The following is an 18,062-nucleotide window of genomic DNA, read 5'->3' on the forward strand; positions in this document are numbered from 1 at the left end:
TCAAAATAAAGCAAATCATGAACTTTTTGGTTTCCTAGTGTATATAGGAGTTGTGTTTACACTATATTGTAGTCTCAAGTGTACACTAACATTATGCCTAAAAAGTGTATATACCTTAACTAGAAATACTTTATTGGCAAAATATGCTAATGATCATCTGAGCCTTTAGTGAGTCATAATCTTTTTGCTGGTGGGGGGTCTTGCCTCCTTGTTGATGGCTGCTGACTGATCAGGATGGTGGTTGGCTGTGGCAGTTTTGTAAAATAAGACAACAATGAAGTTTGCCACATCAATCAACTCTTCCTTTCACAAAAGATTTCTCTGTAGCATACGATGCTGTTTGATAGCATTTAACCCATAGTGGAGCTCCTTTCAAGATCGGAGTCAGTTCTCTAAAACCCTGCTGCTACTCTATCAACTAAGTTTATGATCCTATTCTAAATCCTTTGTTGTCATTTCAGCAGTGTTCACAGCATCTTCACCAGGAGCAGATTCCATCTCAAGAAACCACTTTCTTTCCTCATCCATAAGAAGCAACTCCTCATCTGTTCAAATTTGATCCTGAGATTGCAGCAATTCAGTCACATCCTCAGGCTCCACTTCTAATTCTACTTCTCTTGCTGTTTCCACAACATCTGCAGTGACTTCTCCATTGAAGTCTTGAACCCCTCAGAGTCATCCATGAGGGTTGGAATCTACTTCTTTTAGACTCCTATTAATATTGATTTTTTGACCTCTTCCCATGAATCATGAACGTTCTTAATGGCATCAGAATAGTGAGTCCTTTCCTCGGAGTTCTCAGTTTACTTTTCCCAGGTCCATCAGAGGAGTCACTATGTATGGCAGCTCTAAGCTTATAAATGAATTTCTTAAATAATAAGACTTGAAAGTAAAAATTACTCCTTGATCCATGGGCTACAGAATGGATGCTGTGTTAGGAGGCATGAAAACAACATTCATCTTGTACATCTCCATCAGAGCTTTTGGGTGACCAGGTGCATTGTCAAGGAGCAGTAATATTTTGAATGGATTCTTTTTTGCTGAGCAGTAGGTCTCAACAGTGGGCTTAAAGTATTCAGTAAAGCATGTTGTAAACAGATGTTCTGTCATCTAGACTCTGTTGTTCCATTTCTAGAGCACTGGCAGAGTAGACTGAATATCATTCTTAAAGGCCCTAGAGTTTTCAGAATGCTAAATGAACATTGGCTTCCATTAAAAGTCACCAACTGCATTACCCCCTAACAAGAGAGTCAGCCTGTCCTTTGAAGGTTTGAAGCCAGGCATTGATTTCTCCCCTCTAGCTATGAAAGTCTTAGATGGCATCTTTTCCCAGTAGAAGACTGTTCTGTTTAGTATTGCTACCTTCATCAATGATCTTACGTAGATCTTCTGGATAACTTGCTGCAGCCTCTCCATCAGCACTTGCTGCTTCACCTTGCACTTTTATGTTATGGAGATGGCGTCTTTACTTAAGTCTTATGAACCAACCTTGGCTCACTTCAGTCTTTTCTTCTGCAGCTTCCTCACCTCTCTCAGCCTTGACTGAATTGAAAAGAGAGAGAGCCTTGGGCTTGATTAGGCTTTTACTTAAGGGAATACGGTGGCTGGTTTGATCTTCTATCCAGACCACTAAAACTTTTTCCATATCAGCAGTGAGTCCGTTTCACTTTCTTACCATTCATGTGTTCACAGGAGTAGCACATGTAACTTCTTTCAACAACTTTTCCTTTGCATTCACAACTTGGCTAACTGTTAGGTGCAACAGGCCTAGCTCTTGGCCTATCTTAGCTTTCGACATGCCTTCCTCACTAAGCTTAATCATTTGTAGTTTTTAATTTAAAGTGAGAGACATGGGACTTTTCATTTGAACACTTAGAGGCCATTGCAGGGTTATTAATTGGCCTAATTTTGTTGTGTCTCAGGGGATAGAAAGGCCCAAGCAGAGGGAGAGAGACAGGGGTCGGGGAATGGCTCATTGCTGGAGCCCTCAGAACACAACAGCATTTATCGGTTAAGTTCGCCGTCTTACATGGACAATGTTCTCAGTGTCCCAAAACAATTACAAGAGTAACATGAAATGTCACTGATCACAGATCACTGTAACAGATATAACAATGAAAAAGCTTCAAGTATCATGAGAATTATCAAAACATGACTGAGAGACACAAAGTACATGCTGTTGGAAAGACAGCACCAGTAGACTTGCCTGATGCAGGCTTGCCCCAAACCTTCAACTTGTAAAAAAAAATGTGTTATCTGCAAAGTGGAATAAAGAGAAATGTGATAGAAGGAGGTACCTGTGCTTCACTTGCATGCTGTCGAGGAGCAGCCTTCCCTGGAGAAGGGGACATTGAGATACCTCCAAAGAAAGGATATGATTTGGATGGGTGGAGATGTCCCAGAGAGGGAGGTGGTGGGCTGGAGGTGGTTCAGAGGGAAGAGCATGCCTGAATTCAGAAGAGGTGAGAAAAGTGAGACATCAGATTCCCCTGAGGACTGGGTGTGTGGAGGGGAGTGGTGGGGGTAAAGCCGCAAAGCCAGCAGGGGACATATATTGGTAGGCTTGGGAATCCGGATGGGCTCAGCATGGACCTGGTAGGCACTGGGCCACCACGAGACGAGTTTTAGTAGAATTGCTTTGTTGGAGTTGGTCTTGAGGAAGCAGCGCATTCAGTAAATCTGGGGCCTGAATAAAGAGGAGGCTTTGCTTCCAGGCACTTCTGTGACATAACTTTTTCTTTTCCCTCTTTTCTGCTTCCTTAGCTGTCTGAAAACGTGGTGAATCGCATGAAGGAGCCCAGCTCTCCACCCCCTGCTCCCACATCTTCTACCTTTGGCCTTCAAGATGGCAACTTGAGAGCCCCTCACAAAGGTATGGGGATTGTGACAGTTCTGTGGAGTGTGGAGAGACAGTGAAAGGAGTGATGGGTGCTCACCCGAGCCCACCTGATGGCGCGCAGGGCTCAGGTTGGCTTCTGGATGACGTTAAGCAGCTCTGTCTGGTAAGGGCTTTCCGGAAGAGCGTGGCTTTCTGGGAGTGATGGGGCTGTCATCAGAGCTGCCAGGATTCGGGTCGGACCACCTTCCCTCTGTGCCACTTTCTCCATGTGGGAATTGAGGCAGAAGGACCTGAGTTGACAGCTCAGGAAAGAAGTTGCCTTTAAGGCTCCTCAGAGGCGGCATAGCCATGACTCAGCTTCAGCCACTCTAGCCTAACTCCCAAGTCAAAGAATGATGTGGATTCACGTGAATGGGGCCAAGTATAGGAGAATTCCGTCAGTGATTTAGGCGCCTACCGCAGCAGCCCTCACCTGAGCCTCAGGCCGAGAGCTCCTGTCCTGGCCCTTGGAATGGTTCCCTCTGGGCTTCTAGGAGGGGTCCTAGGAGTTCCTCTTCCTGGCCCACTGTGAAGCTGGTGCTCAAGCCGGGCTCAAAGCTGATTTGTTCCCTACTGTATTGTGCGTGTTGCAAATGAAGAAATTTGTGCTTTCCCCTAATAACGACTTGTAGCAAACACAAGGAAATAAAATTTTAAGGAAAAAAGTTCTAAGGCATACAAATGTTAAAATATTACAAAATAAAAAAGTCCTTGGAGCAACTGCTCAAAACATACTTGTTTTTGAGAACTTGGGTCTATCTATCAGATTCCGTAACTCAATTAAAAAAAAAAAAAGATTGGCTGGAGGCAGCATGCCACCACGGAAGGACCGACTGTTCGTGTGGAGAACCACCCACTAGATTGTTCTTCTTGGGCCTGGTCTCGCGTTACAGTTGCCTTTTCTACTCATCTTCCCTGTTGGGTTGAAAGAGTTTAGAATATGAGAGCTGTATCCTGCCCACTTAGTGTTTACTGAAGGCCACCCAGAACCAAGTCCTGTGCCCTGTGCCAAGACACAGTGATAGGTGGGCAGGGACCCTCTCTCATGGCACACCTGGCTCTGGTTATGGAGACTGATGAGTTATGTGTCATGTTGTGATGCAACACTGGAATCTGTCCCAGGCTCACGGGAGAGGAGGGACTGTGAAAGGCAGGAGGAATGGTGGTGGGTGGGCACTGCGAATGGGCAGATTGCAGGAGCGGAGGTCTGGCGACAGGGTGCATCCCAGCCTGCTCGGGGGCCTAGAAGCATTGCCCAGGAACCAGTCAGCACCTGGATTTGGACCCAACCCAAGATCTTTCTGAATCTCTACCACTGTAGGGGATGTGTGAGATTCCTGAAAACCCCCCAAGAAGCCCTTGTCCTTTACTAATAGGGCTCACTTACTCCCCACGCTGGCTCTAACTAACTGATGAGAAGGGCTTAAGAGGAGTCTAACTTGACCCAATGCACTTTAACAAACTGGATTAACTCGAAAGAGGGAGAAAGTGATGATAAAAGCGAAAATTGCCATAATATATAATACTACACATCAGTTTCAGCTTTAGAAGAAATAAGAAGCATTTGCTTCAGTTTGGTAAGTTCCAGCAGTTTAGAAAGCAAGAACAGTGGTTCTTTTGTCACTTGGAGTTAATTATAACAAAGTACTTTGCTGTTTAAATGATAGATGTAAGTTTTGTTTCTGAATGTTGAAGAGTCAGCATAAATGGACTGTCTTAAAGTTAACTAATTTTAAGATATTTTATACTTTTAAAACCAGTTTTTGCTTTATTTTAGTGATGGAACAAAGTTAGAAAAAGAAGTTAAAATTAAATTCTTCTCATACTATACCCCCCAAAAATGTCAGAGGAAATAAAAGATTGAAATGTATGGCTTGAAGCCATGAAAGTACAATAGAAGATAGATTTTCTACACGTCATATTAAACGAAGAAATCTTAAATTAAAAAAAATAGGAAATGTAAATATAAGAAATTAGACAATTTAGAAAAGAAGTAACAGGATAAGTTAGGGAAAATATAACATTTGACAAAGTCCTAGTAATCTTAATATGTAGCAAGTTCTTAAAGATCTTTAAGAAAGACAACTCAGTAGGAAATGTGCACAGATGGCCATACTCATGACAGGATCTCCATGTCACCAATACTGGAAGAAACACATATTCAACAATGTGCACTCCAAGGGAGCGGGGAGCGGGCAGGGGCACACAGAAAGGGCAGTGAGGATGAGTGCCACATGCTCTACATCGGCAGCCCCGTTATTTTTGTAGTTAAAAAATGGAAAATTATATAAAAAGCAAAAATACCAGACATTAAACCTCAGTAAAGCTCTTCAGACAAATAAGTAAGCATGGCGAGCACTAGTGTGGAGATGAAACCCCGCAGCAGGCTCCTGAGTTCACCTCAGTTGAGAACCTGGTGTGTTGCTGAGGAGCATGGGAGGTGCTCTCCTCCCATGAGAGGTGGTTTAAAAGTGCGAGCAGTCACAGCTGATGCTTTCAGAAGTGCCCCCCGAAGGATCCCTGACGGGTCTGGGGTGGAGTCGCACACCCTCATTGAGCGCCTCACACAGCCTGGTTCTTATGTTATGCTCTATGTGGTTCTGGCTGCTGGTGCATAGAACCCTGTGGTGGAGGGAGGTGTGGGACATCGGAGAAGGCCAAGAAAGATGGTGAGCTTTGGCTGACAGAGAGCTTTGGAAGGGTAAAGGCTGGGGACAGGGTAGTAACAAAACCTTCAGTATCAGCAAGTGGTGGGGAGAGTGAATTGGATTTGCTCAGAAATCCCAAAATTCGTGATGATCAAAAGGGACCTACTGTAACAACAAAAAGAGCCCAATAATACTAAAGGCGATAGTGGTTAAGTAGAATTAGGTTTAATATGGGGCATTTGCCACAGTGGGGATTGTGCAGACTCAGGTGGGTACTAAGGGAAACAAGATTTAAAGAGCCCCCACCCCTTCCCTTCCCTATGCCAAAACCTCTACCCGGGAGGTTGTCCTCATGAAGCAAAGCAATGACTTCCCGCAGCCACTCCTGGCCTGTGCTTAGGAGATGACCTGGATTCCAAATAATTGTCAGGAGAGTAGGGATGGGTTTGGAACACTGCACCCAGTGTTGTGGGCATCCTGGTGCAAAGACCCCTTCGGGATAAGAGGTGGCTTGGATCATCTGGCTTTCCAGACAGCTTGAATCAAGGGTGTTCCTTGTCTGCCCCTGCGGACGCTCCTTTGTGGGGACACATCTGTGATGCTGCCTTCCAAGGGGCACATTCATTCATGGGGGTCATTCCTCTCTGGGTGACCTCTGTGACTTCGTGGACCCTGGGGTGCCACTGACAGGCCCTTTCTTCTCTTTCCTTTGCAGAATCCACACTGCCCAGGTCGGGGAGCAGTGGTGGCCAGCAGCCCTCAGGGATGAAGGAGGGTGTCAAGAGGTGAGCCCGAGAGCCTGCTTGCTCCCGGCACTGCGCTCCGCCTAAAAGCCTCTTTCCTCACTGGGTACCCCTCTCCTTGCCTGAAGCCCTGGAGGATTTGTCTCACATAATTAATCTCAGTTGCATTGAAGGACAACCCTATGGTATAGGTATCACTGGTCCTAGTTTAAAGATGTAGAAACACCAAAAGGGGCATAGGGGAATTGATTGTTAATGTTCCTCATGCCCAGCAGTTTGAGAGGCCAAGGCAGGAGGATTGCTTGAGGCCAGGAGTTTGAGACCAGCCTGGGTAACATAGCAAGACCCTGTCTCTAAAAGATAAAAAATTAGCTGGGGGTGGTGGTGTGTGCCCGTGTAGTCCCAGTTACTCGGGAGGCTGAGGTGGAAGAATCACTTGAGTTCAGGAAGCCGAGGCTGCAGGGAGCTGTGATTGCACCACTGAACTCCAGCCTTGGTGACCCTATCTCTAAAAAAAAAAAAAAAAAAAATCATTTAAAAAAGCTAGGACTAAACAGTTGAGTGGCTGGAACTTCTGCATGTGTGTGCACATGCAGGCATGTTTTTAGAGAGATGAGGAAGTGGAGCCCTCCCAGTGCTAACTGTGGTTGTCCAGATGAACTGGCTCCAGGATGTTGGTAACTTTGTGAGCACAGGCCACGACCCCAAGAGCTGGCCACGCCTCTGTCATGGGACCTGCTTCCTGTCACGGGAGAAGTTTTAGCAAAGTGGTTAAGGCACAGAGGCCCCAGTGGAGCACAGGGTGGTATCTTGATCCTGCAACTTACTAGTTATATGAACTTGAAATATCACTGCATCTAAGAAGGGCTAAGAAGAGTACTTCTTTAATTGGGATCTTGTCATGGTTAAATATGTTTATATATATCATGCACATGAGCACAGCACCTGGCCTACAGAGTTCTCAGTGGATGCTCACAGTAGTTGTTACTGATTGACCTCTTCAGCATCCTTGAGGAAATTGCCCTCAGTATGGTCAGAGGACCCAGTGGGTCAGCTTAGGGGGCCCAGTGTCAGCCATGGTTGGGCGTTTGCCCTCTAGTAGTTCAGCCATGTTGGGTCTGTTGCATAGCCATGGGTTAAGGCCCACATTCTAAGATTTACTCTCCCTAATCGGTCTTAGCAAGAATAACTCACCTGGCCAGGTATGGCGGCTCAATCCTGTAATCCCAGTGAATTTAGGAGGCTAAAGCAGGAGGATTGCTTGAAGTCAGGAGTTTGAGCCCAGTCTGGGCAACATAGTGAGACCCTGTCTCTACAAAAAAATTAAAAACGTTAACTGGGGGGTAGTAACACATGCCTGTAGTCCCAGCTGCTCAAGAGGCTGAGGTGGGAGGATTGCTTGAGCCCAGAAGTTGGAGTTTACAGTGAGTTATGATTGCACCACTGCACTCCAGCCTGGACCACATTGTGAGACCCAAAACCAAAAAAAAAAAAAAAAAAAAAGAGAAAAAAAGCCAACTATTAACCTGAACCCTGCTTTTTTGGTACTTTTAAACATTTTAAAAATGGTAAAGTAATGCCTGCTAATGAAAGATTTAGAAAATATACAAAGTGAAAAAATCACCCATAGACTCGTCATCTCAAGACAACCACTGTTAATATTTTGGAGCATTTCATGTTCTTCTCCACCCAGTCCCCTCACCCCCCGTTTAGGGTTATTTTTTGAATGTCATAGATAATTTCATATCTTGCTATTTTCACTTAGTATTATAATGATTTGTCATTAGTTTCACCTGCTTTATAAGCAGTTTTATTGCTAAAAGCATTTATTGGTTCTCAGTTTTTAGATTCAACCTACAGACAAATGAAAGACTATTTTCTAGTGATGATGTCATAGATCATTATATGATCACACCATATTTTCTTTAGCTTGACCTTGATTTTGGGACATTTAGGTTGCTTGCATTTTTTTCACTACAATAAATAATACTGTTAAGAGCATCTCAGCACTAATAACTTTTTTCTTCTCTATAGGATTATTTTACTAGGCAGAATGCCCAGAAATAGGTCAAAGGGTAGGAAGATATTCAGAATGAAGAGTTAAATGTTCAAAACAGAGGACTACTACCATCTCAAATCTTCAAGCTCTCAAGTGGAGGCAATCCGTGGATTGAGCCCCTCCCTGAGACTCTCACTGGGCATGGGGCTGCCTACTTGGCCAGGTCTCCTCCTGTTCCTGAGCTGTGTTGTCTTGGCTCAGTGTCATTGTCTCCCCTTGTCTGGGGAGCTGTCACTGTTGCCTGAGCTTGGGTGTGGAATGATGGGGCATGCGGTTTCACAGCACTCTCTCCTTTCCTGACCAGCCGCTGGCTGGTTTCAGCATTTCCCTGGTGGCTGAAGTGAGTGCGCAGATCTTGTCTTGGCTATGGGCTGCCCGTCATGCCATCCACATCTGTTTCTCCTCATGTTTCTTCTGCACAGGTATGAACAGGAGCATGCTGCTGTCCAGGATAAGCTCTTCCAGGTGGCAAAGAGGGAAAGAGAGGCTGCCACCAAGCACTCCAAGGCTTCCCTGCCCATGGGCGAAGGCAGCATCAGCCATGAGGAGCAGAAGTCACTCCGGCTGGTGAGTGCAGATTTTCCCTGATCTAGCCTTCTGAGCTGGGCAGCACCCTGGGAAATAGGGGGCGGGCCCTGGCACCTGGTTAGTCTGAAGCCCTGCTGGCTCAGGCTGCCCCTGGGATGTGCTCGGCTTCACCTCTGTGGAAAAGGGTCTTTTGGGAGCCAGGAACTGGGGTTCTCCCAGCCCTGGCTCTGTCAGTGATTTGCTTTGCTGCCTTTGGCATGTTTTTGCAGTCTCTGTGGCCTCAGGTCTACACAGTAAGGGACCAGACCACTCAACAGTCTCACTTAGCTCTGAAACTTCACAGATGTCAGGGCTGCAGTGGTATGTGTGTCAGGAGGGTGTGAGGGCAGAGGACTAGAGGCCTGGAGCCATGTAATATATGACAGGGAGGGCATCATCTTTAGAGTTAGGCAGGTTGGGTGCAAATCCTGGACACCCTGTCTGTGAGTCTTGCTTGAAGTTCGTGATGTTTACACACAGGACTGCCCAGGGAATCAGAGGAGATAGTATTTGTCCAGGACTTAGCACATGCCGGCAGACCATGGGAGTGCACTATTGTTGTTATCATTAATACATTTAAGTGATGGGTGGCTATTAGGATCTTTTTGCTTAAGTGCAGCATTTATTTTGCAACATGAGAAGTCTCAAGTGCCCCCAGGGTTGACTAATTCAGTGGCTCACTAGCATCATCATGGACCTGGTGCTTCTCTTCCTGCCACTCTGCCATCCACAGTGTGCCAGTGCATCCTAGGCAGGCTGTCCCCATGGTTAATGAAGGCTGTTACTGCCCCACAAGTCCCATGCAGACAGTAAAACCCTCAGTAGAAGAAGAGAGGCTGTGCCGACCCTTGTGTCTCTATCACAGGGATAACTTTCCTAGAAGCTCCTGGCAGAATTCCTCTTACATCACACTGGCTTGAATTGTACCAGGTGCCCATGGCTAAGCCAGTCCTCAGCAGAGGGGATACAGAGGGCTCCACTGACTGCAGCTAGGGCTCTTTTCTAGTCACATTAGGGAGGTTGCATATCCAGCTAGAATTAGGACTGACAGCAAGGAAGTTGGGGGAGGGAAGCATGGCTGTGGGCGGCATCTAATAACATCTGCTGGAGGCCATGAGGTTTGAGACCAGGAACAGCCTTGCACTACTTTAGGTGGGTAGCCTCGTACACATGGTGCTGTGTAGAAGGGGGTTGAACACGATGTGAGAGCATCATTTGGGATTGTGCTATCCTGGGAGGTCAGACGTGCTGGCTGGGCACAGGCCTTAGCTTACTAATTTGATGACTACACAAATGTTTGAAGTGTGAAGTAGGCACATAAATGCACTTTGAACCAGGCCCTCTGGGAAATACAAACAATGTAGGATCCTAGCCCTCGGGAAGTTTTAGTCTGTGGAGAAGACAAACTAAGAACTTTGAAAAAGGCCAGATTGGTTACAATAGTTGTTAAATTGAAGAAAAGATTTGGAAATGCAAATGTATAAGCTGCTGGTGGATCAGAGCTGGTAGGTCAGAGACGGCATTAAACTCAGCCTTAAAGGCTGAGGGGCAGTTGGGCTGAGAGGCAGGTGTTGAGAAGGTGATCGGATCCAGTGAGAAGAGTGAGGTTTGAAGCTGGATTTTAGAAGGCCTTGGATGTGCTGAGGAGTTAACCCTCAAAGTAGCCCGCATCGATCCTGAAACAGTCAATGGTTCCTGAAGTTTGTAAGGATGGGAGTGATGAGATCTGACTTGTGCTTTTAGAACCCCATGGCATCCTAGTGAGGAATCAGTTGATGCAGTGAGAAACCGGGGCCAGGGCATGCCTTCAGAGGCTCTTGCAGTCAGTCTCTGAGAGGCAGATGGGTTGTTACCACTCTGCAGGCAGCCTGACAACCAAGTAAGAAGGACCCCTATCCTGGAGATGACGCGTTAATCAGTATGGCATGAGCAGGAAAAGTTGGCCTCCTCTAGAGGTGGAAGATTACAACCTACAGGTCTGCTGTCTCTTCGTTCTCACCTGGAATGTATTAATTACAGTGAAAGAATTCACAGCTTCCCATTCTTACTCCTGCAAAGGAGATTGAGCGCCGCTTTCTCAGGACTATCCCTTGGGGAAGAACTTGATTCCCATCCCCCTCAGGTCTCTAGATGGATAATAATCCCCTTTTCTGAGCCAGAATTCTTAGGGAATAGTGACATAAGTTACTTCCTTCATTTTAAAAACATTTAACTACTTTCATGGGCATTCTCATTTTCTGACTGCTCAGCGTTCATTTCTCCATGCAACTGGTGTTCCAGTTTCCTTTTGGGAGTGTTCCTGTTTCCTGCTGTGTGTAGACTTGGTGGGATTGTAATTCCTCTGTGGAAGCTGGATCTGGGCACAGTGCAAGCTTAGCCAGCTTGCACCTCATGCCTGAGGACCTTCAGTTTTGAGTGAGTACAGAGGAATGGCAGGAGGCCAGGATGGGAGTTCCTCATTGTCTCTCAGGTGTTGCAGTCAGCCCCTTCATGCTATGAGGTTATATCTTTTGCCATCTCCTACACTTTCAGGGTATCATTGGTTTCTGTCTGGTCCTCCTGCCTTCTTGAGGTTTGGATCATCCATTGATGACCTGCCAGTCAACTTTCCTTTGCTTAAGTAAGCTGAAGTTGGCTTCTATTGCTTGATGCTATTGGAAAGGCATCTCCTATAGGAGGTGCTACAGAAGATGATGTTGAAGGTGTACAACCATATTCAATACTCAGTACAAACAGAGGAGAAGGGAAGATAGTACTAGGCATTGTTCTGTAAGTTAACAGATAACCAAGGCAGTCAACTAAATGCTGAGCAGATGCTATGGCCATTGCTTCTAAAGAAGGGGGGATCCCTTTGGGTTGGTATGGTTGGGGAGTGCTTTTAGTGGAGGTAAAACTATATTTTCAAAACTATATTCTGGAAGATTTAAATAAGAGGAGAAAGATGGAGAGAAGAACCTAACAAAAGCAGGGAAATTTTTCTTTTCTCTCCTGCATCTTCCGCATGGAAAGGTTGAAGGAGGTGGCTAGTTGGCAGCCTGCTGCGTGGAGTGCTGAAGGGACTGGTGGTGTGGCAGTGTGTGGATCACAGCACATCCTTCTAGCCCTCCAGGAGGGTTGGACCTGAGATGGAACTTGCATGGTCGCCAGCAGAATGAGTTGTCTGCCCACTCCTCCTAGGTGCCTTCTCGGCTACCCCTGTAGCCCTCCCTGTGAACCTGTAGCCTCATCTAGAGGATTTCCTGTTGTACTGAGTGCCGCTTAATATGTGATGTGCTCTTCCACCCTGTTCACTTGCCTCTGACTTTTTCCAATATTGATTTTAAAACCCTCTTCTGCGTAAGGGATTGGTCCATTTTATTGTTGGGAAAAGTTATAAAACTAATGACAAGGAAAGGTAATAATTTTTCTGACCTACTTCTGATGACAGAAGTGTTGCCCTTTCCCATCTAGTGCAGCAGTGATGAACTGTTCTGTGCGTGTCGATGCGTGTTTGCTGTCACTGGTGGTGCCCTGGTTCTGGTCTGAGTGAAGGCCATGGGTGTCACTGGATCCTGTGAGAGGTGTTTCTCCCTCTGAGTTGATGGAGAAATTAGGAGTCCAAATCAAACATTCTGGGAAGAAATAAAAAGAACAATGCTGTTGATCTCAGTCTTCTGATGGGTGGAGTCTTAAAAATCAAATGGATGGAGTAATCAAGTCCTGGCTGAGGCTTTATTTTAGGTGAGAATGAGATTTACAACCTTGCCTGTTGCTTCCTGACACATATTATTAGGTATGTAATAACACAGTACACCTGATAGAAAGCAAAAACTTTCTTGGCTGGGTGCGGTGGCTCACGCCTGTAATACCAGCACTTTGGGAGGCTAAGGTGGGTGGATCACTTGAGGTCAGGAGTTCGAGACCAGCCTGACCAACATGGTGAAACCCCATCTCCAGTAAAAATACAAAATTAGCTGGGCGTGGTGGTGCATGCCTGGAATCCCAGCTACTCGGGAGGCTGAGGCAGGAGAATCACTTGAACCTGGGAGGCAGAGGTTGCAGTGAGCTGAATCGCGCCATTGCACTCCAGCCTGGGCGACACAGCGAGATTCCATCTAAAAACCCAAGAAAGCAAAAACTTTCTTTTCTTTGTTGCTGAGCAATTCTTTTATTATTTTATGATGTGTGAGTGTATATATATATATATATATATATATATATATACACACACACACAAATGCACACACACATACTCTGTATTCCTGTTATATGTTAGGCACTGGGTTAGTTTCCTAATAAATGGAAATAAGAGACAGCTTCTGACATTGAGAAGATGTGTTTATTAGGAGAATTAAACATTCTCAGAAGTGACCACATAGCGTTGCAAGGGTCATCCCAGAGGGACAGGAAGACACTCGAGGAGCAAGGAGGCAGTACCACCTGATGCTTCCTGGTAGGGTGGGAATGAATTCTAAGAGGAGGTGAAATGTGAGCTTGATCTTGAAGAATGAATAGAATTTGCCAGGTGGAGAGGAGGGAGGAAGGATGCTGCAGATAGGGGGCACTCTTGAGCAAAGGCCACGCATTTGGGGAGGATGAGGTCTTTGGCTGGATTATAGGAAGCGGCAGGGTGTGGCGGTGGGGAGGCTAGAGGGGCCCACAGTGTAGGTGCGGTTGTGGAACGACATCCTGAAAGTCTGATGGGGAGCTCTGTGGAGTGGTTTTCTGAACCTCAAAAGAGATAAATAGGAGACAGCTGGACATTGATCACTAGGAAAATACTTCAGTGGCAAATCAAGAAGCTAAGGTCAAATCCTCCCACTGAAGATTTGGTAACAAGAGTGCTTCCGTCCCTGGATGTGCCCCTCTAACCTAAGGATCCCACCAGTAGAGTAGCTGTCCTGTCCTGTTCTCCTGGTGGCAGAAGACTTTTGATCTCTTAGTATTTCATTCTCTTCAATGCCCAGATGCTCCAGGTAGCTGCCACCTTAGCTATGTGAACTGGATACAGTTGGCCCTCCCTGTCCACGGGTTTCCGTATCTGCAGATTCAACCCACTGTGGATCGAAGTCCACAGATACAGAGGGCTCACTGTACTATGTCATTTTATGTAAGAGGCTTGAGCATCCACAGATTCTGGCATCTGTGGAGGGTCCTGGAACCAATACCCCGTGGCCGACTGTATCATGACTTTAAGATGTTCAAAGTTTTTGAATTGCAATTTTCTAAAATTATGAGGGAGATGGAGGATTGATTTTGGTTTTACTACAGCTGTAGCCTTTCTAACAGTCCTCTCCCACATTTTTATTGTCTTGTTCCTCAGATTATAAACTCCTTGAGAATAAGAACTGTGGTGTGATCATTTTGGTCTTTGTAGTGCTGAGCAAATTATAGACAGGCAGTGAATGGTGATTAAATGGCAGATCTTGAGTGGGTGAGGGTTTGGATGTGTTACTGCTTTGAAGCCCGCTGTGCAGTCGTCTGTTATCTTTCCCTCGTGATTCCATTGCAGTGCCCCATTGCTAATAGTTGGAAGCAAGCACCCATCACAGCCTTCTATAGAATGGGTGACAATTCAAAGGTCTGACCCTTTTCAAGCAATAAAACAAAACAAAACAAAGTTTAAAAAGGCTTTCATTATAATGATATTTGGGAGTCAACTAAAAAGATGTTTGTCTCCTAGTCAGAGTCTTACAGACTTTAGGTTTATCTTAGAACAAGGGAGAGAGTGGGCTTTGGGAATTCTGGTCAGAGGTTGTGAAGTATTCTACCTGACATTCAGCCAAGGCAGTCCTGATATCTGGGTCTAGCTGTTTGGCATGGCTGTTTTAGAAGTTTAGTGACCTGGAGACTCTGGTGGCCTTGTCCCTTATACCTCCTCCAGTGTGAGTGTTATGTGGAGATCTGAAAATCCTGTGGAGATCTGCATTGCCTGTGCTCAGATGACTGGTAAAAGGCATAAATGGGAGAAAAAAATCATGACATCCATAGCCCCTTTCTTTACTTCCTTGTTTTACTTTTTCTTCTCTTCTTTTGTCTACTGAGCTTAGTCTTTTGATTAGATCAGAGGTTGACAAACATTTTCTGTAAAGAGCCAGATAGTAAATATTTTACTCTTTGCAGTCACATGTGGTCTTTGCCACATATTCTTTGTTGTTGTTGTTGTTACAACCCTAAAAAATGTAAAAACCATACTTAGCTCAGAGGCCATACAAAAAGAGACTGTGTACTGGATTTGACTGGTGGGCAAAAAACCTCTCCTGGACTAGACTATGCAGCTCCAGAGATTTTAACTTTTTAAGTCTCTCTGAGTACCCAGGTGTCTCAAGAAACTAGCAGATGGGAGCACTGGTGGTGGTCCAAGTTGCTTAGTGGCTATTATTTCTTGTGAGAGGTTTCTTGTCTTGGTATTTGATAGCTTCAGTCTTCTGATATGTAAAATGAGGATTTTTCTGGAGACAGCCCAGTGGGCTGTATGGGAAAAGTCATTAACTTCTACTTTAATTCCTGGTTCTTTTTTCATTTGGCTTTTTTTTAACAGTTTCTGTTTCTCTGCTGAAATACCCCATCTCTTTACATATGTTGCCCACCTGCAGATCCTCTAAACATAGTCTCGATTTGACAGTTCCAACACCTTGGTCACCTCTGGGTTTGGTTCTGTTGACTATTTTCTCTCTTGATACTGGGTCACATTTGCTTGCAGTTTTACGTGCTTTGTAGTTTTTGATTGGTGCTGGTCATCATATGCAGGAGACCAGTAGAGACTGAGGAAAATAGTGTTTATGCCCAGAAATGGCCATTCTCCTTCTTTTGACAGGCTATTAGTGTGGGAGGTTGAGTAGCCTCGTTGAGTAGAATGTGGGCTACTCGTTGAGTAGCGTTGCCTCAGCTTCAAACTATTAATATGATATGTGAGGGTGGGATCAAACCCATTCTGTTTGTCAGGGCTTAGGACCTGAGTACCTGAAGGGTTCATCTAAGTTTTCCTGACTCTCCACCAGACTATTTTATAGGCCCTACTTGTCTGTGATTAAGGGTCCTTCCTTGTCCCTCCTGCAGCTGCAGACAACTGTTGCTTGGTGGTCAGTGGAAGGCCTGGAGTGCCTATGGGCTTTCTCTCCATTCTGCTGCTCTGCTCACAGACTTCAGCAGGCCCTGTGCACTGGTGCCTTGGGTGAATGTGTGGAGGGAAGGTGTCTCATTCAGTTCTCCTGCTTTATCTTTAAGAAAATAATTAAGAAAATTTTCATAACTGATACCAGAGTTAGTGCACCCTGTTTGTTGTCATCACCTTTAGAGCACTCACACCCCAAAGAAAATGAAAAGGCCAAAGTGATGGGACTGACCTCACTCCTGCTCTGAATGTCCAGGCCCACATGGCTGCTAACGTACAGGGCTAATCCTTCCATAGGATATGCAGGGGTCCACACACTGGGTAGAAAGGGCTGTGCCACACATCTGCCCATCTGCATGCTCCATTCACCTTCACATTTGCTCAGAGAACAAGGGTGGCAGGTTATAGTTTAGAGAATTGGAATAATTAGTTGAAAGGGACACTGTGAGGCCTCCTGGGTTCCCACTTAACCTGGCCTTGGTGGTTATATGATGTGACAAATTTTGGAGAAAGGAAAACTGTAGATAAGCTTACATGAAAACTGGCTTAATCCTTTTAGTTGATCACACACCAAAAATGAACTTTGATTTATTTCCTGTATATTTTATCTAAACTGAGGGTGGAGGAAGGCTGTAGAAACCAGACATGGTGTTCGGTCATGGGATTGAGAGTCTGGCATCTGTGTCCAGGGATGGCCCTCTGTTCATCACTACTGCAGTAGTGATGCCTGCTTTGGCCGGGTTGTTGTGAGGACCAAATGAGGAACAGATATGTACAGTGCCTGGTGTCACAAAATGTTAGAAATGTTATCCTAGAGTGGTGTATTGGACAAACACGGGCTGTGAGGCTGCAGCTGTGTTCAGACGGCCTCCATCACTGTGGTTCCTTCGTGTTTCTATGATGCTGCCTTACCTGCAAGGTGAGGGGCAGGCGGTGCTGTGCGCCGTTGGGAAAGTTAGGATTTACTCTTCCTCCTTCACTTCCATCCATGTCTCCATGACAGAATTGATGTGAACTCATTCTTAAAACAAATCAGTGATTTTTTTTTTTTTTTTAAGGATGTGGAGTCAAGAAACAAGTGAGGTTCATGTAGCTTCTGACTGGTTCTCTGGAGAGAGAGGCTGAAGTCATGTGGGGGTCCTAGAAACACTTTATTGATGGCCAGATGCCATGGAGCATCCTAGAGGTATGGTGTGGGTGTGGAATGAGGCTGCTCCTACTCAACCTGCTGTTGAAAGACCCTTTTGCCTGTGTCGCCTGGCTCTCTGTTCATCTCACTGCCTGGCTTCCACACCTGGCTGTGCATCTGGATCACCTGGGAACTTGTTAAAAATGCAGATATTTGGATCCGATACTGAAACAACTGGATAAGACTCTTGGATGCCGTGATCCTGGAATCTGTATTTCTAACAGCCTCCCATGTGATTCTGGTGCAGCAAGCCCAAAGCTGGTGCCTGGACCAGTGCCGGGAGCCATTGACCCCAGAGTGTTTTTTGGCCCTTTTTGCAGTCTAGTCACCCCAGGGATGTGAAGTGTTCCTGCCAGGGATGTGGCTCCCTGTGGTCCTCAGGCCAGGAGGCTGTACTGTTTGAAAAGTGTACCAGGTGATTCTGATCGCTTCCCCTGCTTTGTCTCCCTCTCCCTGATGCAGCTCCTGCCTAGATGAATAGCTTTGTTGGGCTTATTGACCTCTAAGAGAAACAGATGCTCTTTTCTCTGCCAGGGACTGCTAGAGAAGAGAATCTGCTGTCTGTGTTACCACTCCCTTGGTGAGGGATCCAGGCCATCTGGGTTCAGCGTTTTAGGGGATAGTAGTGAGACCTCTGATCCCAAATCCAAAGGGATGGCTGTGGGATGCAGGTGATACCGAGTGGCACTCACTGCATTCAGCAATAGCTCAGCTTATGTGAGAACCCAAAGCCTCAATTATTTGCAGCAGTGGTAGCCACAGCCCAGGTCATACTGGAGGCATGCAGCAGAAGCGAAAGAAACCTTCTCAAGGGCTTGTGGGACTCTCAGGAGGGCTGCTGCTGGTCTGGTTACTACTTACTGCTGCCAGGTGGGCCCAATAGAC

The 18,062-nt window shown here is 45.8% G+C and overlaps 1 protein-coding gene across 8 annotated transcripts in view; it reads left to right on the forward strand.

Moving 5' to 3' along the window:
- CHCHD6 (coiled-coil-helix-coiled-coil-helix domain containing 6) overlaps window positions 1-18,062 on the forward strand; it is a 260,690-nt gene that overhangs the window by 24,602 nt on the left and 218,026 nt on the right. For all 8 annotated transcript variants that reach the window (XR_010111644.1, XR_010111645.1, XM_034957291.2 and 5 more), the window contains exons 2-4: window positions 2,764-2,872; window positions 6,242-6,311; window positions 8,751-8,895. Coding sequence is in view for 6 of the 8 variants with exons in the window: in XM_034957291.2 (XP_034813182.2) it covers window positions 2,764-2,872; window positions 6,242-6,311; window positions 8,751-8,895 (324 nt within the window). In the remaining 2 variants the exon portion in view is untranslated. The remainder of the gene's footprint in view (window positions 1-2,763; window positions 2,873-6,241; window positions 6,312-8,750; window positions 8,896-18,062) is intronic.

This window comes from Pan paniscus, chromosome 2 (assembly GCF_029289425.2).
Source record: "Pan paniscus chromosome 2, NHGRI_mPanPan1-v2.0_pri, whole genome shotgun sequence".
In the NCBI taxonomy this organism is placed as follows: domain Eukaryota; kingdom Metazoa; phylum Chordata; class Mammalia; order Primates; family Hominidae; genus Pan; species Pan paniscus.